At 34.9% G+C, this 17,851-nt stretch overlaps 1 protein-coding gene across 1 annotated transcript in view; it reads left to right on the top strand.

The window, feature by feature from the left end:
- The window catches only part of BRCC3 (BRCA1/BRCA2-containing complex subunit 3), a 76,607-nt gene that overhangs the window by 45,128 nt on the left and 13,628 nt on the right, over positions 1 to 17,851 (top strand). Inside the window, exon 8 of the mRNA XM_019937465.3 lies at positions 4,726 to 4,800. Within this exon, the coding sequence (XP_019793024.1) occupies positions 4,726 to 4,800 (75 nt within the window). The remainder of the gene's footprint in view (positions 1 to 4,725; positions 4,801 to 17,851) is intronic.

Below are 17,851 nucleotides of genomic sequence, written 5' to 3'. Positions count from 1 at the left end.
GCATAGGGCTGACATCACCACAATCAAGGTAATAGACATATCCAACACCTCCAAAGTTTCCTTGTGTTGTCTTTGTTTTGTTTCATATAATTTTGTTTTTGTGGTAAGAAGACAATGTGAGATCTACCCTCAGCAAATTTTGAAATGCATAATACTGTATGCCCATTGAATAACTACTCCTCTTTCCCCTACCCACATCCACTGGCAACCACTATCGTATGGTCTGCTTCTTTGAGTTTGACTATTTTAGATTCATCATATAAGTAGCATCATGTGTATATGTCAATCCCAATCTCCCAATTTATCCCTCCCCCCTTTCCCCCCTGGTAACCATAAGTTTGTTTCCTACATCTGTGACTCTATTTCTGTTTAGGAGTTCCCTATGTATTTTGGATATTAACTCTATTAGATATATGGTTTGCAAATATTTGATACCAGTTCTTAATTTTAATATGTATAATTTTTTCCCATTTTGGAGCTCTTTGTGTTCTGTTTAAGAAAATTTTTCCTACCCGAAGCTCATTCAGACGTTCTCCTTTTTACCTAAAAGTTTCATTATTTTACCTTTCACATTTATATCTATAGTACACCTGGATTTGATTTTTGTGTATGGTCTGAAGCAGGGGGTCAAGATTCATTTTCTTTTTCACATGGATGTCCATTGAGTCAGAATCGTTAATAGAAAAGACCATTTTTTGTCATCAATCAGGCATTTGTTTATGTGTTGATGTTTCTGGATTCTTTACTTGGTCTATCCTTGGTTTGTTGTCTATCCTTGTACCAGTACTACACTGTCTTGATATTGTAGCTTTACAACAGCTACAATATCAATATTGTAGTATTGATATTGTGGTAATATTGGGTTGGCCAAAACGTTCATTCGGTTTTTTTCCATAAGATGGCTCTAGTAGCGTTTAGTTGTCTTTAACTTCATTCGAAACAATTTTGTTAGATTGCATTGTGACAGCTGTCATATCAGCATGCATTAAAAAAATTTATCAAAATTGGTGAATTTTTGTGTAGCCATTTTAATATTGAAGATGGAAGAAAGAAGCAATATTTTCAGCATATTATGCTTTACTATTTCAAGAAAGGTAAAAATGCAATTGAAATGCAAAAAAAGATTTGTGCAGTGTATGGAGAAGGTGCTGTGACTGATCAAACGTGTCAAAAGTGGTTTGCGAAGTTTCCTGCTGGAGATTTCTCACTGGATGATGCTCCACGGTCGGGTAGACCAGTTGAAGTTGATAGCCATCAAATCGAGACATTAATTGAGAACAGTCAATGTTACACCCATGCAGTAGACAGCCAACATACTCAAAATGTCCAAATCAAGTGTTGAAAATCATTTGCACCAGTTTGGTCATGTGAATCGCTTTGATGTTTGGGTTCCACATAAGTTAAGCAGAAAAAACCTTGACCATATTTCCACATGCGATTCTCTACTGAAACGTAATGAAAATGTTCCGTTTTTAAAACAAATTGTGATGGGTGATGAAAAGTGGATACTGTACAATAATGTGGAATGGAAAAGATCGTGGGGCAAGCGAAATGAACCACCATCAACCACACCAAAGGCCGGTCTTCATCCAAAGAAGGTGATGTTGTGTATATGGTGGGATTGGAAGGGAGTCCTCTATTATGAGCTCCTTCTGGAAAACAAAACGATTAATTCCAACAAGTACTGCTCCCAATTAGACCACTGAAAGCAGCACTCGAGGTAAAGTGTCCAGAATTATTAAACAGAAAATGCATAATCTTCCATCAGGGTAATGCAAGACCACATGTTTCTCTGATGACCAGGCAAAAACTATTACAGCTTGGCTGGGAAGTTCTGATTCATCTGCCGTATTCACCAGACATTGCACCTTTGGATTTCCATTTGTTTCAGTCTTTACAAAAATTCTCTTAATGGAAAAAATTTCAGTTCCCTGGAAGACTGTAAAAGGCACCTGGAACAGTTCTTCGCTCAAAAAGATAAAAAGTTTTGGGAAGATGGAGTTATGAAGTTGCCTGAAAAATGGCAGAAGTTAGTGGAACAAAATGGTGAACACGTTGTTCAATAAAGTTCTTGGTGAAAATGAAAAATGTGTCTTTTATTTTTAACTTTAAAAATGGAAGGAACTTTTTGGCCAACCCAATACATGAGTCCTCCAGCTGTGTAATTCTCAAATGTTGTCTTAGCTATTCTTAGCCCTTTGCATTTCTACATAAATTGCAGAATTTGTCTTCTCAGTATCCACAGGAAAAAGACCTGCTGGGGTTTTGATTTGGATTGCTTTAAGTCTATAGCTCAATTCAGGGAAAAATGACATTTTTTAAGTGAGGTCTTCCACTCCATGAGCATGTTATATCCCTCCTTTTGTGTGGGTCTTTAATTTCTCTCAGTAATATGTTATAATTTTCAGTATAGAGGCCTTGTACCTCTTGTTGGATTTTTTCCTAGTTATTTCATCTTTATTTTAAAAATACTGTAAAGCTATTATAAATGGACTAATTTTTTAAAGTTCATTTCCTATTTTTTGCTAGTATATATGAATTAAATGGATTTGTTTATGTTGGTCTTATGCCCAGTGACCTTGCTAATTTACTTATTAATTCTAATAGTGTGTGGGTTTTTATAATCTTCTACAAACACAGTCAGGTCATTTTTGAATAATCACAATTTTATTTCTTCCTTTTTAATCTGCATGCCTTTTCTTTTATTGCCTTACTAAATTTGCTAGGACTTTCAGGGATGATATTAGGCATCCTTTTTTATTCCCAAGTTCAGAGAGACAGTTTTTAATAATTCACCAATAAGTGATGTTTATTGTAGATTTTTGACAGATATTCTTTATCTGTTTAAGAAAATTCCTCTCTTAGCTATATTTTAGCTATGTTTTATTTTATTATTGTACTAGTTGTATGCTCTGGGACAGGCTATATCAGACTGGAGTTTCTCTTCCTTAACCATCTTGGCCTCATGCCTTCTGAGGGTGTAGATCTTTCATCAGTATTTAAATCTCTTCTTTGGTTTCTGTTTTTTTTCAGGTTTTCTACTTCTCCTTGAGTCAATTATGGTAATTTATATTTCCTAGAAAATTGTCGGTTTCATCTAAGTTTTCCATTTTTTTTTTGACTTGAGGAAATATGTAGTTTTATTTTTTAAATGTTTTATTTTCTTTGTAGCATTTATCACTAATGTAATTTAATTTTTCATTCATTATTTATGGTCTCTCCACTATATTGTTGTCTCTATGACTGTGGGGACTGTGTCATGGCCTGCCACATAGTAGCCATTCAGTAAATATTTCTTGAGTGGATGATTGTGTGATCTCTCTTTAAGTATGTCCCCTTTTCCATTGCTAATGCTGTTTACTTGTTTTTTCTCTTTTTTCTTGATTCTCTTTCCAGAGGCTTATCTATTTTGTTGGTCTTTTCAAAGGACCCACTTTAGGTTCTCTTGATCAACTCAATTTCTTTGCTTTCTTTTTTAAAAATAGTCTGCTTTTCCCTTTATTAATTTCTTCATTGTATTTTCTGTATGTTTTATTATTGCTGCATTGTTCTTCTTATTGTTATCCTTATTCTAAATTCTTGAGATGAAAACTAATTTACTTTCTGTCTCCCTTGCTTTCTAACAAATACATTTAAGGCCATATATTTTCTTCCTCACTTTGGCTCCATTACATAGGTTTTGTTGTATAGTAGTTCCAGTGGTTTTTTTTAAGTTCTAACTCATTTGTGTTTTCTGTTTTTATTTTCTCTTCAACTCAAGAGTTATTTAGAAATGCATTTAAAACGTCCAGATGTGTAGATCTGGGCCAGGTTGGGGGGGATATTTTTTGCTATTATGTTCATTTTTAACACTACATTATGGTAATTGTGGCCTGTGTGATATCAGCTTTATGGAAATTTTTTGATACTTCCTCTGTTACCTAGAACGGGGATCCACAAACTACAGCTTGTAGGCTACATGGGCCTGGTGCCTATTTTGGAAATCAAGTTTTATTGGAACACAGCCACACCCATTTGTTTACATACTACCTATGACTGCTTTCCAGCTACAACTGCAAAGCTGAGTGGCTGTAATAGAGACTCTGTGGCCCATACAGCTTAAAACATATACTGTTTGGCCTTTCCATTAAAAAGGTTGCTGACCCCTGACTTCAAACATGGTCAATTTTTGTAACTTTTTCATATGAATTGAAAAATATGTATATTGTCTCTTGAGTAAAAGTCCCTTATAGCCTTGTTAGAATAAGCTTGTTAAGTTGTGTTATACTGATCCTTATATCCTTCCTCATTGAGAGAGATATGTATAAACCTCCCATCATAACTAAATTTGTCTATTTCCTATATTTTAGTCAGGGTTAGCCTTATATATTTTGAAGCTGTATTGTTAGTGCATAAAGAATGTATAAAGGTCCATAACTTTTATATTGTCCTGGTATATTTTTCCTTCATAAAATATGAAGTAGCCCTCTTTGTCCCATTTATTTATGCATATATTTATACATGCCTTGAATTCTTTCTTTGTAAAGCATGTTACTATTCCTGTTTGGATTAGGTTCAACTACATATATTAGGAAAAAATAATAAATAAAATTAGTTTAAAGAAGAAAGATTTTTTCTTGGGTAGAAGAAGTCTGGAGATAGGTATTCAAGGGCTCTGCGATACTATCAGGGACCCAGGCTCCTATCTTCTGCTTCACCATCTCGGTGTATGGTTTCCATCCTAAGGTCCCCTCATGGTCCACGAGACTTCTGGAGCTCCAGCCAGCACATCTCCATTGAGGGCCAGAAGGAAGAGGAAAGGTAGGAGGGCAAAAATGGGCTGGTCCCAGCTCTGCCAATTTCTAATAAGTGACCTTCCCAGAAAGCCCCAGAAAACAATTCAATTTTCATCTCATTGGCAGAATTTAGTCAAGTGGCCACACCTAAGCTTCCAGGGAGGCCTGTCAGATAGCTCTGTCTGCTAAAAATTGGCATTGTTACCAAGGACATTTGGATTAGGACAGCTAGCAACTTCTGCCACTCCCTGTTTGTTGCATGTTGTAGTTCTTGTTAATATCATTTTCCTGTTATAACTTTCTCCATCCCTTTATTCTCAACCTTCCTCAGTTATTTTGTTTCAGGTATGTCTCTTTTAAATAGAATATAGCAAGATCTTGAGTTACTTGGTTTTAAACAATCAGAACATCTGTCTATTAATAGGTGAGTGTAATGCATTCATTTTATTATCATTGCTGGTATATGTGGCAGTATTCCTGCCATTATTTTTTTCTGCTTTCTTTGTGCCATACTTTCTGTTTAATTCTTTTTACCTCTCCTTCCATTTGTTACTCTGATTGAGTTTTCCATTACCTGTTTTTTCAATTTTAGACATTGTCCTTACTGTTTTGATTCTTTTAGATAATACTCTTAATGTTTTACAACATTGTTTTGAAATAATTTCAGATTTACAGAAAAGTTGCAAGAATAGTACAAAGGATTCCTGTGTGCCCTTCACCCAGATCCCCCAAATGTCAGAATTTTATCATATTTCTGAATAATTTTTCCTGAACCATTTGAGGATAAGTTACACAAATGATGTCCCTTCAGTGGATATTTCCTAAAGAACAAGGACATTCTCTTACATGACAATAATAAAATAATATCAGGAAATTAAAATTCGTATAATACTGTATCTGATCCATAGATGGTATTCTAATTTCATCAGTTTTCCTAATAACATCCCTTACCGTACGAAAAAACAAAACAAAAAAACCCTTATCCTGGTCCAGGATGCAGACCAGGTTCACACATTGCACATAATTGTCATGACTTTTTAGTCTCCTTTGATTGGAAACAGTTCCTGTGTCTTTTGTGACCTCAATATTTTTGAAGACTGCAGGCCAGTTATTTTGGAAAAATGTCCCTCGTTTTGGATTTGTTTATGTTTTATCATAATTATATGGAGATTATATACTTTGGCAATAACACCACAAAAGTGATGTTGTGTTCTTCTCAGTGATTTGTTTTAGGAGGCACATGATATCAATTTGTCCCTTCATATGTGATTGCAACTTTGACCATGCCCTTAAGGAAGTGTCTATGAGGTTTTCCACTATAAATTTTTTCCTTTGAAATTAGTAAGTATCTTCTGGGGAGTTTTAGCATTCATCAATGATCCTTTCCTAATTATTTATTATTAAGATGGTTATCAAAGGCAATGGTCTAATTCCATCATTCCGTCTACATTTACTAGTTAGCATTCTATTCCAGGGAAGGGCTTTTCCTTCTTGCCATTTGTTTATTTTTTCATTCATTTATTTATATTAGTGTGGACACCTGGATTCTTATTTTGCCCATATGTTCTAACCCATTATTGTCATTAGCTACTTTGAGACACGTAGTAGGCACACACAGTGGAAGCCCCTCCCATGTTCTATTGACATGTTCCCATCATTTTTTGAGTACTACCTGATTTTCTGGCACAAGAATATGTTTCAGCTTCATCTCCTCCTTTCCTGCATTCAGCCCTGGATTCAGCATTTCTTCAAGGATCCCTGGTTCCCTTACTTTTTTTAACAGTTCTATTGAGGTATAATTGACATACAATAAACTACATGTTTAAAGTATACAATTTGATAAGTTTTGACAAATACACACCTATATACACCATCACCACAATCAAGATAATGAACATATCCTTCACCCCTCAAGTTTTCTTTGTGCCCCTTTGTAATTCCTCCCCCTTGCCACTTCATATCCCTTCCTTAACCCCTGACCTGCTGTCAATATAGATTACTCTGCATTTTCTAGAAATATATATGTATATATATACATATATATATATAGAATATGTACTCTTTGTTACCTTTCAAACAACAGAATTATTTTGAGATTCATCCAAATTATAGCATGTATCATTATTTTTATTACAGAGTAGTATTAAATGATATAATTATTACCACAATTTTTTTATCCATTCACCTGTTGATAGACATTTGAGTTACTTGCAGTTTTTGTCTACTACAAATAAAGCTGCTTTGAACATTTGTGTACAAGTCTTTGTATTGGATATATGCTCTCTCTTCCCTTGGAGAAATACCTAGGAGCAGACTGGCTGAATCATATGGTAGGTGTATATTTAACTTTTTAAGAAATTACCAGGGGCTGTTTTCCAAAACAGCCTGCTGGGGTTTTTTATTGGGATTATATTGACTCTATTGATCATTTTGGGGAGAATTGACATCTTAAAAGTATTGAGTCTTCCAGTCCATGAACATGGTATATCTCTCCATTTATTTAGGTCTTTAATTCTCTCAACAATTTTTTGTAGTTTTCAGTATACGGGTCTTGCATATCTTTTGTCAGACTTATCCCTACACATTTCATACGTTTATCCTACTGTTCTATTGTTTTAATTTCATTTTCCTATTGTTCATTGCTGCTATATAAAAATACATTTGATTTTTATATATTGAGTTTGTATCCTACAACTTTGATAGATTCACTTGTTAATTTTAGTAGTTTTTTTGAAGAGTCCATTGGATTACCTACATAGGTCATCATCTGTAAATAGAGGCAGTTTTACTTCTTTCTTTCCAATCTGGATGCTTATGTTTATTTTTGTCACCTTACCACATTCATTGGAACCTCTAATAAGCTGTTGAATACAGTTTAATGACAGTGAGAGCAGTCACGGTAGGCTTGTTCTTGATCTTTGGAGATATCATTCAATTTTTCACCATTAAGTATGATGTTACCTGAAGGTTTTTCATAGGTTCTCTCATCAGTTTGAGGAAGTTTCCTTCTATTCCTAGTTTGCTGAGAGTTTTCTATTTCATCAGTCATAGATGTTGTATTTTATCAAATGCTTATTCTATAAAAATCTATTTAGATGATCATATAGTTTTTTTTTCTTTTTCAGTCTGTTAATATTGATGAATTACACTGATTTTTTGATTGCTAAACCAACCTTGCATTCCTGGAATAAACCCCATGAATAATGATGAATTATCCATTTTATGTATTGCTGGATTTGATTTGCTAAAAATTTATTAAGAATTTTTGCATCTGTATACACAAGGGATATTAGTTTGTGGTTTTCAATTTTGGAAAGTCTTTCTATGGCTTTGGTGTCAGAGAAATGCAGGCTTCAGAAAATGAGTTAGATAGTATAGCCTTCTTTTCAATTTAATCGGAGAGTTTGGGTAGAATTGATATTCTTTCTTCCTTAAGTATTTGGTAGAATTCACCGTTCAAGCTTTCTGGGCCTGGAGGCTTCTTTGTGGGAACCTTTTTATTTATTTAATAGATATAGGGCTATTCATGTTATCTATTTCTTCTTGAGTGAGCTTTGGTAATTTGTGTCTTTTAAGGTACTTATTCATTTTATCTAAGTAGTTGAATATACTGGCATAAAGTTGTTCATAATATTTTATCCTTTATTATATGTAAAATCTATAGTAATGTCATCTCTGACTCCTATGTTGGTAATTTGCATCTTCTTTCTCATTTCTATATTGGTAATTTGTGTCTCTTCTGATAAGTCTGGCTAGAGGTGTAACAGTTTTACTGCATATCTCAAAGAATCATCTTTGGTTTCACTCATTTTCTCTCTTTTTCCATTTATGTCAACTCTGATCTGTGTTATTTCCTTCCTTTTGCTTACTTTGAACTTCCTTCAGTCTTCTTTTTCTAGTTTTTTAAAAGGTGGATGGAAGCTGAGATCCATTATTTGAGGCCTATCTTTTCATATAAATGTTGAGCGCTATAAATTTCCTTCTCTACGTACTGTTTTAGTTGTATCCCACAAATTTTGGTATGCTTTCATTTTTATTAAGTTCAAAATACTTTCTAATTTTTCTTTTGACTTCTTCATTGATCCACAAGTATTTAAAAGTATGTTATTTAGTTTCTAAATACTTGGGGTTTTCATGATATTTTTCTGTTATTGATGTTTAATTTAATTCCATTGTGGTCAGAAAAAATACTTTTTGTGACTTGAATCCTACTAAAATTATTTAAAACGTTTTGTTTAATTATATTTTGTTTATTTAATTTTTATATAAATTTCTTTACTTATTTTTGGCCACACTGGGTCTTCCTTGCTGCACACAGGCTTTCTCTAGTTGCAGTGAGTGGGGGCTACTCTTTGTTGCGGTGCGTGGGCTTCTCATTGCGGTGGCCTCTGTTGTTGCAGAGCATGGGCTCTAGGCATGCGGGCTTCAGTAGTTGTGGCACGTGGGCTCAGTAGTTGCAGCTTACGGGCTCTAGAGCACAGGCTCAGTAGTTGTGGCACCTGGGCTTAGTTGCTCTGCAGCATGTGGGGTCTTCCCGGACCAGGGCTCGAACCCGTGTCCCCTGCATTGGCAGGCGGGTTCTTAACCACTGTGCCACCAGGGAAGTCCTAATTTTTAAAATTGAAGTATAATTGACCTACAATAACTATGTTAGTTCCAGGTGCACAACACAGTGATTCAATAATTCTATACCTTACAAAACAATCACCACGATAAGTCAAGTTACCATCTGTCACCATACAAAGTTATTATAATATTATTGATTGTGTTCCCCATGCCATACATTGAGAATGTTTTATGACCCAGAATGTGGTCTATATAGGTAACTTTTCTGTGTACACCTGAAAAAGATATGTATTTTGCTGTTGGGTAGAGTATGCTTAGAAATATCAATTAGGTTAAGTTTTTTTTAAGTTAATCAAAATCTCTTTATTGTTTCTCATTTAGAGATATAAAGGGCAAAACCAATAAAAATAAAGACATTTACTCAACTTAACAGCTGGTATGCAGTCTGAGATTGTATAGCACTAATTACTCAGAAGGCTGCCTAAGATAGTAATTGCCCTTCTCTCTTCAATACTGATTTTTTTCCCTTCCAATTCATCCCTTAAATATTTCCAGTACAGATTTTTCCCTCCCCAGCTCATTCTTTAAATATAATTTACTCTGTGGTAATAAGAAGACTTAGCAGACTGGAATACACATTTTGTGAAAAATAAAGGAAGAGAAAAGCTTTGCCCTTAAGACATTTTTGTTGTTGTTGTTAAAATACAACACATACACAGGTGACAGAATGCCAGCAAATATACAGGTGCAAATGTGAACATTGTGCTCATTTCTTAGGCACAAGGAAAAAGAAAAGAGTGGAAATTTTATTTTAAACCAAGCTAGAATGTTTCTTTTTTTAATCTCATGCTTTATATTTTTGTTTGTTTTTACTAATAATTTTTCTATAAGAATGAGTTTTTAAAACTTCATGTATACAACAAACCTAGGTACAACAATACCTATGTAGTATTCTTGCCAGACCTGGGTGTAATAATAAAATATTCAAATCCAAAATGTGGCACATTCTACAAGATCACTGGCCTGAACCTTGAAAAAAATCAATGACTAGGAATAAGGAGACTCATATAAATCAAGATGTTTTATAATGTAGTTCAAGTCTTTACTTTTACTGGCATTTGTGTGCACTGTTCTATCAATTTTTGAAGGAAGGGTATTGACATCTCTATAATTGTAGATTTGTCTATTTTCCTCATGATTCTATCAGTTTTTTATTTATAGTTTCTGAAGCTCTGTTATTGTGTGCCTACATGTTTAGGACTGTTATGTCTTTTTTATGGTTTTTTTTTTTTTTTTTTTTGCGGTACACGGGCCTCTCACTGTCGTGGCCTCTCCCGTTGCGGAGCACAGGCTCCGGATGCGCAGGCTCAGCGGCCATGGCTCACGGGCCCAGCCGCTCCGTGGCATGTGGGATCTTCCCAGACCAGGGCACAAACCCTGGTGTCCCCTGCATCGGCAGGCGGACTCTCAATCACTGCGCCACCAGGGAAGCCCTATGTATTTTTTATGAATTAACCTTTTTATCATTAGGAAATTATCTTCATCTCTGTTAATATTCTTCTCTCTGAAATTAACTTTGATATTAGTATAACCACACTTACTCTCTTTTGAGTTTTGTTAGCATGTTGTATCTTTTAACTTATTTGTGTCTTTAAATTTAAAGTGTGATTTTTGTAGTTAGCATATAGTTGGGTCTAGGAATTATCCAATCTGACAATCTCTGCCATTTAATTGACATATTTGGATCCTTTACATTTAATGTGATTATTAATGAGGTTAGGTTTAAAATCTACCATCTTGCTTCTATTGTCTATTCGTTTTCTATATTTGTCTCATCTAATTTCTGTTCACTTTTTCCTCTTTCTTATGCCTTCTTTTGGATTGAGTGATTTTTATGATTTAATTTTACCTCCTTTGTAGGTTTATTAGCGATAATCTTTTGTTATGTTACTTTAGTAGGGTTGTCACTATTGTGACATTGTCACTATTGACATCATAGGCCAGACAACTGTAGTAGCAAGGAGAAGTCCTGTGCATTGTAGGATATTAAGCAGCATCTGTGGCCTCCACCCACTAGATGCCAGTAGCGCTTCCTTAGTTGTGACAGTCAAAAATGTCTCCAGACAGTGCCAAATGTTCCCTGAAGGGTGTAATCACACCTGGTTGAAAAGCACTGGTGTGTGTGTGTGTGTGTGTGTGTGTGTGTGTGTGTATATATATATATGTATGTATGTATGTATGTTTTTACTTATCACAGTTTGCCTTGAAGTAATATTATACTAGTTCACATGCAGTATTAAGAACCTTGCACCACGGTACTTCCATTTCTCTCCTCCTGGTTTTTGTGCTAATACTGTCTTACATTTTACTTGTATGTATGCTATAAACCCATAGTATGTTGTTATTAGTTTTACTTTAAATAGTTGATTATCTTTCCAAGCAACTTAAATTAAGGAAAAAATGTCTGTATTTACCCAGTTTCCAGTGCTCTTCATTTCTTTGTTTCCATCTGGCATCATTTTCTTCCTTCTTGAAGAATGTCATTTAATATTTCTGATAATGAAAGTCTTCTGGCAATATAGTCTTTCAACTTTTATATGTCTGAAAAGCGTCTTTACTTCAACTCCAGTTTTAAAACACGTTTTCGATGGGTAAAGAACTGTAGGTTGACTTTTTTTTCTTTCAGAACTATAAAGATTTCTCCACTGTCCAACAAGAAAGTGACTATCATCTTTACCTTTTTCCTGTCTACTTAATTTGTCTTCTTTTCCTGATTTCTTTTTTTAATTGGGGTATAGTTGTTTTACAATGTTGTGTTAGTTTCTACTGTACAATGGAGTTCCCTGTGCTATACAGCAGATTCTCATCTATTTTATACATATTAGTGTATATATGTTAATCCCAATCTCCCAATTCATCCCACACCCCCCTTTCCCCCTTTGGTGTCCATACTTTTGTTTTCTATATCTGTGTCTCTGTTTCTGCCTTGGAAACCGGTTCATCAGTACTATTTTTGTAGATTCCACAAATATTCATTAATATACAATATTTGTTCTCTCTTTCTGATTTCACTCTGTATGACAGTCTCCAGGTCCATCCACGTCCCTACAAGTGACCCAATTTCTTTCCTTTTTATGGCTGAGTAATATTCCATTGTATATATGTACCACCACATCTTCTTTATCCATTCGTCTGTGGATGGACATTTAGGTTGCTTCCATGACCTGGCTATTGTAAACAGTGCTGCAATGAACATTGGGGTGCATGTGTCTTTTTGAATTATGGTTTTCTCTGGGTATATACCCAGTAGTGGGATTGCTGGGTTGTAGGGTAGTTCTATTTTTAGTTTTTTAAGGAAGCTCCATACTGTTCTCCATAGTGGCTGTATCAATTTACATTCCCACCAACAGTGCAAGAAGGTTCCCTTTTCTCCACACCCTCTCCAGCATTTGTTGTTTGTAGATTTTTTGATGATGCCCATTCTAACTGGTGTGAGGTGATACCTCATTGTAGTTTTGATTTGCATTTCTTTAATAATTCCTGATTTCTTTTAAGATTCTCTTTATCACTGGTTTAAATCTATTTGATTATAGTGTACCATGGTGTAATTGTTTTCATGTGTCCTGTGCTTGGGTTTCATTGAGCTTCTTAGACCTGTGGATTTACATTTTTCATCAAATTTAGGAAAATTTCATCAAAAATTTAGAAAATTTTAGAAAAATCTAAGCCATTATTTCTACAAAATGTTTTCTGTTCTACTCCTCTTCTTTGAATAGTCCAATTACACATACATTTGGCTACTTGATATTGTCTCATGGTTCATTGCTTTTAATCATTTTTTTGATAGAAAATAAATCTGTGATTTATTTTGTAGAGTCTCAACTGCTATGTCTTCAAGTTCACTGATCTTTTTTCTGTAATGTTTAATTTTCTGTTAACCCTATCCAGTGTACTTTTTATCTCATGTGTTGTAATTTTCATTTCCAGAAGTCTGACTTGGATCTTTATTTCTTTCTGTCTCTACTTAACATGTTAATCTTTGCTCTAGCTTCTTGAAAATATAGAATAGTTATAATATCTGTTTTAACGTATGTGTCTGCTAATTACTGTTGCTAGATATGCATCATTTCTGGGTCAATTTCATTTGATTTTCTCTCCTCATTATGGGTTGGATTTTTCTGCTGCTTTGCGTGCCTGGCAACTTTTGATTGAATGCAGACATTTTGAATTTTACCTTATTGGGTGTTAGATATATTTATATTCCTAAAAATATTCTTGAGCTTTGCTTTGAGATACTGTTAATAGAAATAGTTTGATCCTTTTGGGTCTTGCTTTTAAGCTTTATTAGGCAAAAACAATGCAGTCTTTAACGTAAGGTTCATTTTCTCTAGTCCTGAGGCTAGACCCTTTTTAGTACTCTGTTGTCTTCTGAATTATGAGATTTCCCATCAAGGCTTTTGGGGACAGGCAGTATTACTGGCCCTGGATATACTTTGAGGATAGTTCCCTTTAATCCTTCTGGGTTATTGTTCCCCTGGCCTTATGTAGTTTCCTCACATATGTGCCCTGATCACTACTCAACTGAACACTTGAAGGTGACCCTCTAAAGATCTCTGGAATTCTCTTTGCTGCTTTCTCCTCCACAGTCCTTTTCCCTGCAAATTCAAGCCTCCTTGGCTCTCCCAGAGCCTCAGCTCTCTCTTCTCAACTCAAGGAGACCTTCAAGCTCTAGATGGGGTTCCCCTTCCTTTGCTGCAGCCTGGAAACTTTCTTCATGTAGTAAGCTGAGACTCATCTTGCTTCTCATCTCCCAGGTTTCACTGTCCTTCACTGCCTGTTTTCCAAGGTCTTGTGGGTCATTGTTTCACTTTTTTATTCTTCTTTTTACACTTTTTTAGTTGTTTCAAGAAGGGGGTAAGTCTGGTCCCCATCCCTCCATCTTAGCCTGTACTGTGGTTCTTTTAAGTTAACAATGCTATTTAGAAACCAAGGTCTGGGTGCTAGGTATACTCGTTACTCTTAGAGTGTCATTGCTTCTAGACTCTCTCAGTAGATAGAGCTAGGAAGAAGTATGTATGTGTGCATATTCATGTACACACACACACACACACACACCCCCCATGAGTTCAAACCAATAACTCCAATCCTTTCCCACATCTTAGGGTTCATTCTAGTATTCTCCCTTTCCATACTTACAACTCTCTTCTCTGACCTAGAGAAACTTTGTTCCTGCTATCCATAATATGTTAACTTATTGCTCAATCCTAGAATATACGGAAAGTAGTTTCAGAATTGCTAACCTATACAAACTGCTGTGGACTCAATGTCTGTGGCCCCCCACCTACCCCAAAATTCATATGTTGTATAGAAGCCCTAATCCCTAATGTGATGGTATTTGGAGGTGGAGCATTTGGAAGATAATTAGGTCATGAGGGTGGAGCCCTCATGAATGGGATTACTGCCCTTTTAAGAAGAGACACAAGAGATGATCGCTCTCTCCACCATGTGTGGACACAGCAAGAAGGTATCTGCAAACCAGAAAGAGTGCCTTTACCAAAAACCAAATCAGCTGGCACCTTGATCTTGCACTTCCTAGCCTCCAGGACTATGAGAAATAAGATCCTGTTGTTGAAGCCACCCAGTCTCTGGTATTTTTGTTGTAGCAGCCTGAACTGAGTACTAACCTACTAACTGAAGATCGAAATTTGTTTGAAGTTCTTTATGTCTTCTTCCTGAGAGTACATACTCAGATGTGTTCAAAAGTTACTTGAGTTTTGTCTTTTTGCCCTCCACCGCTTCCCTGTGGTTATTATTATTCTTTTGAAAGAGAGGGCTTTTTCCTGGTTATTTTCCATTTTAGAATTTTTTAAACCCATACATTTTTTTCCCTTTGGGGTATGTGAAATATCAACATGGTTCTAAAAGTCAAAAGTCAGAACTATATAGTTTAGGGTTTATTTTGTGTATCATGAGATGTGGATCTGATTTTATGTCTTTCTAAATGGCTATCCACCTGTCCCAAAACCACTTACTAAAAAGCTATTCTTTACCCCGGTTATTTTAGATGCTTCCTTTTATCACATTCAATAATTCCCTATTTGTTTAGATCAATTTCTAGACTTTCTATTCTGTCTGGCTGTCTATTTGTGTACCGGCACATAATTATTGTATGTTTTACTGTCTGCTACAGCCAGTCCTCATTAAGTTTTCGTTCTCTGTGTTTCCCTATTCTTACATGTTTAGTTTTCCATGTGAACTTTACTGTCAACTTGGCTAGCTCCAGCAAAAACTTTTTGGTATTGTTATTGTGATTGTGTTAAATTTATAAATTAATTTATAATTAATCTTTATGATGTTTGCATCATCCCTTTTAAGAACACTGGATGTCTTTCCATTTGCTGTAGTCTACTTTTGTGTCTTTCAAGAAAGTGTTAAGTTTTTCTCATATAGATTTTGTGCATGTTTTGTTTAGGTTTATTCCTATTTTACCTTCCTTTTTTAAAATTCAAAATCACTTCATTTCTTAAAATTCTGTACAAATGGGAAGAGAATAATGTGATTGGTCCTTTAACATCATATTCACAATGAGAGAATTTTATAAATTTGAATAAAAATTATCTTGCAGAAAGCAGAGCAAGCTCATTATCAAATCATTTATATAACTAATACAATGTTTGAATCAACTGAATGTTTACAATAGCCATCTTTTTATGACATAATTTCTCTAAAACCTATCTCACAATTTTGAAAGAATAAGCCATATAAATGAGTGTCACAGGAAAGTAAACAAACTAGCTTGTTAGAGCTAGCAGAGTTCTCACCTTCTCCCCCTTGAAAGTCTGTGACTTAGGGAGTAATGGAACTACAAGTCTCTTTGATGTTTCACATGTAGCCAGAAAGCACTTTGCTAATCAGAAGCTTTCTTTTACTGTTAGAAAACTCATGTACCTGACCTTATTTTTTCTTTCCAAAGAATGGCTAATAAGCTTTACTTCTGCAACTCTAGGGAATATTTTGTCACCAAAAATTAGGGAAGGTTTGACCTGAGTAGATTGGAAGATGTGGAGAAAGAAACGTGAGTTAGACCATTCATTCTCAAACTTGGCTGAATATTGGAATCACTTAAGCAGTTTAAAAGCTATACCTAGCCAATCTGAAAAGGCTATCTAGTGTATGATTCCAACAAAATGACATGCTGTAAAAGGAAAGACAGTAAAAGGATCAGTGGTTCCCAGGGGTTTGACAGGAGGGAGGGATGAATAGGCAGAGCTTAGAGAATTTTTAGGGCAGTGAAATTATTCTGTGTGGGTCCCTCCTCCAGAGATGGTGATTTTTATAATGGGGTAAAGGATGAGGCCTGAGTGTCAGGACTTACAAAAGAGAGATCTTTAATGTTCTCACCACAAAAAAAGTGGAAATTATGTGACCTGATGGAGGCTTAGCTATTACTATGGTAGCAATCATTTTGCTATATGTAAGTATCAAATCAACACGTTGTACACCTTAAACTTACACAATTTATATGTCAATTATATCTCAAAAAAGCTGGAAAAAAGAATAAGGGAAAATAAATTTAAAAGTTAATTACACAACTAATTCGTTGCAGCTGTGATAAGTGCTGTAAGGTAATCAGGGAAGTCTTTGCTGAAGAAAGCATTCTTAAGCTGGCTTCTGAGGGGTGAGTAGAAATTAGTCAAGTAAAAATAGGGGGAAACCTCAGGCAGAGGAAACAGCATGTTGGAAGGCCCGACAGGGAAGGAGGTTGTGTGTTCTAACACAGTGGTTCTCAAACTTTGCTGCACCTGGGATTCTTTGTTTGCATTTTGAATGGTTTTTTTTTTTCCATTGTGACTCTTTTTATTGTTTGTATATTTGCAGGCTATTATATCTGTATTAACGTTTTTACCTTCCAGAATGATTTTATTCCTTGCATTAATTTTACCTTTGATTCTCTAGTGCTTTCCAGATAAATATTATGTCTTATCCATAAATAGAAATAGTTTTACTTCTCCAGTTCCTGTGCCTCTAATTGATTTCTTATGTGTAAGTGCATTGCCTAGTATCTCCTTTATATTTAAATAACAGTGGAAAATAGTAGGCAGTCTTAACTTTGTTTCTGATCCTTGTGAAATTCCTGTAGCATTTCACTATTAAGGTTGTATTCAGGACTAAGGTATACATACTTTTTCCTATTAAGAAAATATCCATAAATCCATAATTACCTCTTTTGTTCTGTGTTTAATCAGGAATGACTGTTGAATTTTGTTAATTTTTCAGGACCTATGAACATAATTTTTTCTTTAGATCTATTAATATGATGTATTATATTAATAGATTTCCAACTATTGAACCAAGCTTGCCTTCCTGGAAAAACATCCTACTGGGTTTTCTTAATATGATATTGGGCTATTTTTGCTAATATTTTATTTAGTACTTTGGCATCAACAGTCATAAGTGATAACTTTTTGGAATTTTTTGGTATTGTTTTTATCAGGTTTAGGTTTCCATAT

Source organism: Tursiops truncatus, chromosome X, assembly GCF_011762595.2.
Source record: "Tursiops truncatus isolate mTurTru1 chromosome X, mTurTru1.mat.Y, whole genome shotgun sequence".
NCBI classification, from domain to species: domain Eukaryota; kingdom Metazoa; phylum Chordata; class Mammalia; order Artiodactyla; family Delphinidae; genus Tursiops; species Tursiops truncatus.
Note: the sequence above shows the minus strand (reverse complement) of the source record. Positions and strands in the feature narration are given on the sequence as shown.